The sequence below is a fragment of the Ylistrum balloti genome, unplaced genomic scaffold, assembly GCF_031769215.1.
Source record: "Ylistrum balloti isolate Yb309-2 unplaced genomic scaffold, AGI_CSIRO_Ybal_v1 Utg370734, whole genome shotgun sequence".
NCBI lineage: Eukaryota > Metazoa > Mollusca > Bivalvia > Pectinida > Pectinidae > Ylistrum > Ylistrum balloti.
The window spans coordinates 586,690-594,831 of NW_026782433.1; the positions used below are offsets into that span (position 1 = coordinate 586,690).

The 8,142-nt window shown below is 37.3% G+C and overlaps 1 protein-coding gene across 1 annotated transcript; it reads left to right on the forward strand.

The window, feature by feature from the left end:
- The first annotated feature begins 204 nt into the window (after positions 1 to 204).
- LOC132557878 (uncharacterized) lies at positions 205 to 7,008 on the forward strand. Its single transcript, XM_060222405.1, has 4 exons — positions 205 to 457; positions 4,227 to 4,371; positions 4,543 to 4,717; positions 6,520 to 7,008. Exons 1-4 carry the CDS (start codon positions 205 to 207, stop codon positions 7,006 to 7,008), a joined length of 1,062 nt encoding a protein of 353 aa, XP_060078388.1.
- Positions 7,009 to 8,142: the final 1,134 nt, after the last annotated feature.

The window sequence follows — 8,142 nt, forward strand, 5'->3', positions numbered from 1 at the left end:
GAAAGGAGACAGTAAATGGAGGCATTCTGAAAGTCTAGAACACACCACAAGGTGATAAAATTTATATGTGGAATAAATACTACATCGTTAACAAATCTGTTGTAGAATAGTCATAACAAACTAAATAACAATCAAACTCTCCGTGTAGCCATTTTATTTTTATTTGTAATTCAGATATGTGAAGACGAACGAAACGCACTTGGTATGGCCTTTTGGACTGTGATTTTCGTATTTGCGACCACGTTTTGGACAAGGGAGGTAACTTCATACACGACATGTACAAACGAGACACAAAACTTCCATGGCTACACATACGTGATCGACAGAGTGACATCAGAAAAAATGTGGTCCCACTGTAAGTTCCCGAATCCCAGATTTGACGCCTTGCTCTGTGGAATAGATGGGTCAACTTCCCAACACTACGTGTGTGATCCCGACAGACTTATTACGTCACAAGGTACGTCATTGATTACGTCACAAAATGTAAATGTTGTAATAGCCTGGGTTTCATCTGCTTCCATCACACTAGAGACATTTTGACGGACAGATGCCTGGCCCCACTTGTATAAAACTTCTCAACTTGAGATTCCCTCAAGCCCAGATTTTCCTCAGCTAATAGCTCCTTAAAAATATCTTGTATGAAAATTCCTCAAGGAATTTCAGGACATCCTAGCCGATGCCTTCCTCCTGTTCCTTGAGAAAAGTTTATACAAGCCGTTTTTACATTATATTGTAAAAAGGAGATACCGGCTACTGATCTATATGGAAACAAACATTTTCATTGGAAATCGTGTAATGATATCGAAGTCATTTTGTAACGTCAAGTTTGAGGAAATCTCAGTATTAATGTCAAAAGTAGTGCGGTTTGTGATTGTTTTATACAAGTGGGGCCTGGTGTGATATTCGTCTAAATGTGTTGTATCTTTTGTAGAGGCAAAAGGACACTTGGGCTATTTTTCTTGTCCGTTCAGAATATCTTCCACTGCATGTATGATGTCTTCATCTGACCGAAAGTTGGTACCGGAAAATTACTTTTTTTTTTCAATTTCGGAAATAGATGAAAGTCTGACGGAGAGAGATCAGGCGAATACGATGGATGCTCAATAGATTTAAAGTCATAAACATTAATGGTAGCCATGACAATGACAGACTAGGGAACAGGAGGCATTGTCCTTTTACTGAGTTTGCCGCGGCGCTCGAGTTTAATATTTTCTGTTAGTTTCCTAAGAAGTGATGTACAATATGTGCCATTGATTGAGTGTCCCTTTTGTAGATAATCTACCATCTGACTACCATCAGCATTTCAGAAACCCTAGGACATAACCTTTCTAGCTGATGGAACAGTATTTGCCTTCTTTGGCAGGGTTGAACTAGGGTGTTTCCATTGCTTAGTCTGTCTTTTTGGGTGGAATAAAAAACAATCGGGATCTGCCTCTAAAAGGTTATGATAAGCACGCGATTGCGTCCGCCTGTCTTAGGTACCAAGCGGGCGTCATCCCCAAGGCTCTGCTTGCCACGCTTAAATTCCTCCACCCATCTTTTCACTTTTCAGGTGCTATACCTTTTTTATGCAAATATTGAATCACTGCTCTTTCAGCGATTTTGTCCATTTTGCAAAAGTCAGCCCTCGTATATACACAGGGCGGTCACAGTCTAATCTTGTGAGCAGGATCATGTCCGCATGTTCTTGGCCTGGCCGTCATATTATCCTTGCAGAGTAGGTACTGAAGTAATATCTGGAACCTGTTCCTAGTCATCACAATAGTCAAACTTGGTATATTGAGGAGTCACCTGTTGGTTACTCGTTCCAATATCATGATTCAACATGCGGTTTCTTTACCAGTCCTGTTGACAGATAGAGACATATTAAGACAGACGTTTCAGCGGAAATGGTATCCGTCCATTGATTCGATCTTGACCTGGGTCTAAAATCTGCACCTTCCATCTTCTGCACAACATATTTGCTGGTTTCTAAAACTAAAACACCAATAAGATAATCGCCTGCAACTGCAGTTATAATCAGATCAAATTAAAGCAATGGGGAAGATATCCTGGATGTGTTGGGTTTTTCGAGTTGCATTGCTCTTCAAATTGAATGGCACGGTAAGGGCACTTGGTACTCGTCTGTTCTTGCAACGTCCATATTCTTTAATGAATCCTTGCCGCCTGTGGTTGGTCGTCTTCGTCCTCACTACCTTCATATACTCGGACCTACTTCGATATCACTTTCGCTTCCAGAATCAATATCCATCTCTCGTGCCTATGGTAAAAACTGTGCCACGCCCTCATCACGTGATGTCATAAACTACAAAATTATAATCCAAAATCCCTTTCGAATTTCACAGCCTACTTACTCTGCTTAGAGTGCAACTTCGATTTTCAAATAACTAAGACGGTCAAAGGGCATCACTGAAGTGTGTCCTGACCATTTCATGGTTGGAAAATAAATTGTGGAAAAAAAATTATCGTATCAATGACGTCGGAAAACCTAACCAACCAATCACAAGCAACCAAGTGAACAGTGTCTTTAATAAGATATTCAAATCTGACTTCAATTTTTGAGAAATATTTAATTTTAAGACGGTAAGAAAGACAGAACGATAATCAGTCAGGTTTTAAGTTCTAGTATGAAATTTCTAACGGAAAATTGGGGACAAATACCATTATTTTCACTAATGTGTTATTGTTCAGATACTACAGCTTCGAAATAATTCACCCCAGATTGGTACAGAATATCTCAGTGTGATTAAAATGAAAGAAAAGTTTTATCAGTGTTGTTATCTGTCTTGCAAAACCTTGATTTATTCCATATAATATTTCCCGTACTACCATCAAAGTTTTTTTTGTATTCAGTAGAATATTTGTCAGATGAATGCTTACTTTGTACAATGACATCTTGTTGCACTCAATTGCCGTGTCTGAGTGTAGAAAAAAGTCTGATTTTCTACGGCACCAAAAGTTAGAAGGGGAATAACTCTTCATGACATACAGAATATTAATGACTATACAGACAGATAACTCGAGAACTGTTATAATTCGCAGCTACCCATATATCTACTAAATATATTACGGTTTTATTGGCTTCAACGAAAGTTTTTTTTTGTTCATATAGATATGCGTCTGAGATTTCAATTCTAAAATGACGTAATATTGTGAACATAAAGACTGCCTGATAGATGTCTAACCATTTAAATGTGTTTTTATCAGGTATGTTCACTCGCGTGGAATAACATGCGAAATACAGGTAATATTTTGATAACTCAACGTTTGGAAAAGCGCCAAACGTGATCAAAAGCAATTACCAGCAGGCTAAAGTAATGTTTTTTATTCAGCAATTTAAAATATTACACACATATACATAACGTATGGGATGTGATAGCAACTTGAAAGTTAACTGGTTGATATCCCTGTATGATATTACCTACCTTCATCAAAAACAGTAAAACCAGAATATGCTGTGACTTGAAAGTTAATTTGTGGGGCTATCTTATTGTGTGTGTGGATTTCCTGAAGAATCACTATATACCAGTATTAGCCGTAAATAAAGACTATATTATGTTATATTCCACACCCATATTATGCTATACACCAGTATTAGCCGTAAATAAAGACTATATTATGCTATATTCCAGTTCTGGCTGTAGATACACCCATATTATGCTATATTCCAGTTCTGGCTGTAGATACACCCATTTTATGCTATATTCCAGTATTGGCCGTAAATAATAACTATACTTATGTTATATTCCAGTTCTGGCTGTACATACACCCATATTATGCTATATTCCAATTCTGGCTGTAGATACACCCATATTATGCTATATTCCAGTTCTGGCTGTAGATACACCCATATTATGTTATATTCCAGTTCTGGCTGTAGATACACCAATATTATGCCATATTCCATTTCTGGCTGTACATACACCCATATTATGTTATATTCCACACCAATATTATGCCATATTCCAGTTCTGATTGTACATACACCCCTATTATGCTATATTCCAGTTCTGATTGTACATACACTCATATTATGCTATATTCCAGTTCTGGCTGTACATACACCCATATTATGCTATATTCCAGTTCTGGCTGTAGATACACCCATATTATGCTATATTCCACACCCATATCATGCCATATTCCAGTTCTGGCTGTACATACACTCATATTATGCTATATTACAGTTCTGGCTGTAGATACACCCATATTATGCTATATTCCAGTTCTAGCCGTTGATAAAGCACTGAAGACTATACAAGAACAGACATCTACACAGTGTACAGCTCCCAATGGGGAAGTCCAGAGCTTCATCGTTGCTATGGCGCTCATCAATCGAATGCGCATCCCAGATTTCAGCGATGTGAATATGTAAGTCCCATGACCAGTCAATTGAATATGTATCCTTGAATATATTTCATTAATTGCTGAAAAAAAACTTTAAGTGGCATGGCTGAATCTTTTGAAGTTGGAAATTTAGTTTTCTTCAATAAACATAAATGCAATACATATAATTGATGAGGGGTGATATTTTTGTTACAGTTGTATCAACGACTGTGGTCAAATTCAACCTGCAGTCAATTCCTTATCAGCGGAAATAAACACAGCACAAAAGGACACCCTAATGGAAAACTTCGCCAGTTTTCTCAGGGCAGAGTGGGGTATGGGGGCGTGCGGAAATGACGTCATTATCCTCTACTGTCAGGAATTCGATCTTGTAAGAGATATTAACGTCACCTTGAAGTATTATTTGTAGCGAGGTTAGGCATTAGAGTTACCTCCCATTTGATCATTATCTAGTCACAGATTTGACCACTGTTTTCCAGAGCTAATGTATTTCAGGGAAAAACACTGGGGTTCGTATTCTGCATATAGTACATGGAGGACACGGAGATTCTAATAACACTTCTATTGATAAGTTCGATTCAAATCTGAACAAATATATCTTTCTTTAATTTGTTTGTATGTGTATATTTTTTCACTTCAGTATTAAATGTAATTCGATTTGTTTTTTTTAAATACAAACTTCACTTTTGCTAGGCTTGAGTCAAAGGTAACGAAAAAGACCAAGCTTAAGGCGGATTTTGCTGTGTTTTTGTAACACAAGAATTCTGTATTCAATTTCATCATAAATTTTCATTTCTTCTTGTGAAAATAGTTCTGCCTGAAAAAAAATGACTAACTGAAATTTCTGTAATATTGATCTAACCGAAAAGTACCTTCGAAAAAGCTTTTCCTGTGATGGTAACTTTCAAATACATCCTAAGGCAGGAAACGCAATCGATGTCTGTCATTGTAAGATTAATCAATCTGTAGATAATCAGACTCAGGAGTATGGTTCCTGACCCAGGGCAGGCTTGTTTTTTTCAGACCTTTTAACCTCAAGTGAATGTTTAAGGTGTATGGTTCATCCCTTACCCAGGTTTGTTTCTCTCAGAAATCCGAGACCACTGATCATCCTGTTGTTGTTGCCCTTGAGAAGACACTTTACCAAAATTAATTTGTATACGTTGCGGCGGACATCCCGTATGTTGTTCAGTGATGTTATCACCAGACACTATAAACAGACCCTGCTGACAGGACGAGATTCCGACAACCATTCCGCATGTCCATAGCCACTAGTACTAGCAATGGATCCTATTTATCATGTCTTATCTTAGAACTGTACCTTCAAATGTCAGCAACAATATCGGTCATCATTACGTCAAATATTATCATTTTGTGGTATATGTACGCTTTTGTCTGATAATAACAATTTCAAATATTAAGTCAATTTGGCGCATTTTCCTACATAAACCTGTCCTGACATCATATATATACTCATCAAATAAAGTTCTGTTATGGCATATATTATGACGTCACAAAACGAGATATTGAATTAGATTGTCACAAATTTAGATTTTTTCTGTCAAATGACTCGCATTTTTTAACGAATATTTTGCAAAATTATCTGCGTTTTTGTCAGTTATATGATCAACAGGGACGTATAATCATTTTCTTGTTATCTTAGAGTTTTGGAAATCGCCAGGAATTTTCATTTTACATCGCGAATGGCTTGGTAAAATAAAATCAAAGACTCATATCCAGATTTTCTTGACGTGGTATTATCCATGTCGTCATACCGTTGTAGTGACATCGTGAAAAGCTGATAATAAAAATGTTTTTAAAATGCAAAACAAATACCAACCGTAATAAGAAATTTTATAAACGCAGCTTTATACCTAAACTAAAGTATCCTGTTGGTTTCTAACACTCTCTTGACATTTATGTATTTAAATAGACGAATTTCATTATCATTTGAAATGAACACAATGAATATTCATACGTCATAAAGATTAGCATACATTATAATGTATCTCTGTTTATGATCTAATGAATATATTCAGACTTTAACGTAAGTAAAACAAAAATCATGATATGACCTCCACAATGACCCTTGTCTTTGACCTCCACAATCACCCTTGTCTTTGACCTCCACAATCACCCTTGTCTCAACAATGACCTTTGTATATGTTTCAGTTGTACGTTTCCGCAGGGTATGGAGCCAGCAATTTTATCAACTCCGCTGTGATCTCAGATATTTCATCTACATTCGCATCTTATAAAGCCGGGGGTAATATCGCTGACGCTCTACTTGTCATCTCGGAAAAACTCCGCGTCACACTGCGGAGCGTTACACCAGCTTACATCCTTCTAATCCTCAACATGATCGGACTTGTAGTGTTAGCAATTGTTCTCTTCATTTTCCTGTATCTACGTGACCTTGAGTATAACGTTTGGGGTCGCAATGGCGTATGGCGCGTGCTAGGAGAAGTGGTTTATTGGCTGTCCGGAGCGTGGATCATTCACGGTATTCTGTACGTCGTAGTCTTTTCGTCAGTTAAGGCGCCATATGCCGGAATTCTTGCTGCCCTCATTGCTGGGGCTATAATGGTAGCCATATTTGTGTACGAAGACACGCTTTCCCATGACGCATTGGTGGCCTTGTCATCAAATGCGACAATATAGATAGAAACCCTGATAGAACAGACACCCTACTTAATGCTCTAGCATGACCAGGTTGATGTTTCCTGAAACCACTTGGAGTTCGTTAATCTGGATTCTAATACTGCTGCCAAAGACGACCCCGTCAAAGTTGTATACAAAGTTATCGTAGTATTATTCTTAGCTCGAGTACTGAAGATCATATATATATAGAGATTTATAGACCCAAACGCCCGAAACTATTTAAAATATTTGCGTTTTAGTAAAAATGATATGCACATATTCGTTAGTCCGAACTCGGGTAAACATGTGAAAGTATTAACCCTGAAAGTCCGGAGTTTTGTTACTTCGGACTCCAGTAATCCGTATAAAGGACTCCTTTGTCCGGACTCCTGTAGATAAGCGTACAGGTTACTAAGTAATCTCTCCTCCTATCCTAATTACGGCAATTACGTTTTCGCTTCTCCGAATGCCGGTAACCAAGTAACCCCTTTATACGAATACTAATACCTAAGTCCTGAGTCGCCACCTCTTTAGACCGGATTCCGGTAGTCCTATCATTTACATGTAGGAGTTGCCCAACTTGCCATGAAAAGCTGTAATGAATATACATTGTTGTGTATCTTTAACCCGTTTTTGTTGTTAGTTTCTATGCATAGTGCTGGACGCTGTCAATTAAATATTTCATAAAAATAACACGATTTTTCTTCTTGTTTATGTGTTTGTAAATTTCAGCTATCTATTGACATTGCGTCATTAGATTATTTTTTCTAGTGACTTAAACGCATCCAAACACGGAGACAAGAGAGCTAGAAAATAGTACACTTGTAACACAATGGCCTTATTACGTAATGATTACATGATCATTACATGATCCTGTTTCATTACTATTTCAAGATATGAATTTTATATTATATATATTAGTGCGACATAATCATGTTTTCCTGTAGTAGCGTAAACAATGTTAATACTGTGTGTATCGTACATTAAGGGTAATGGGTTAACTGGACGATAATGGACCATGGAGATGACACAGGCTGATAAAATAAATGGGTAGGAAGAATGAACGTACGTGGCCGTTGGTCAAGAGCCAAATAGAGTACCATTTCAAGATGGTCAAAGTATCAATTAATACAAATCCATTAAGTTCAATTTACA

Excerpts from the sequence above, each read along its gene's own strand:
- LOC132557878 (XM_060222405.1), top strand. The coding sequence starts at position 205 with ATGGCCTTTTGGACTGTGATTTTCGTATTTGCGACCACGTTTTGGACA. Across the intron at positions 4,372-4,542 it reads GATTTCAGCGATGTGAATAT|TTGTATCAACGACTGTGGTC; the intron begins GTAAGTCCCATG and ends TTTTTGTTACAG. Across the intron at positions 4,718-6,519 it reads ACTGTCAGGAATTCGATCTT|TTGTACGTTTCCGCAGGGTA; the intron begins GTAAGAGATATT and ends TATATGTTTCAG.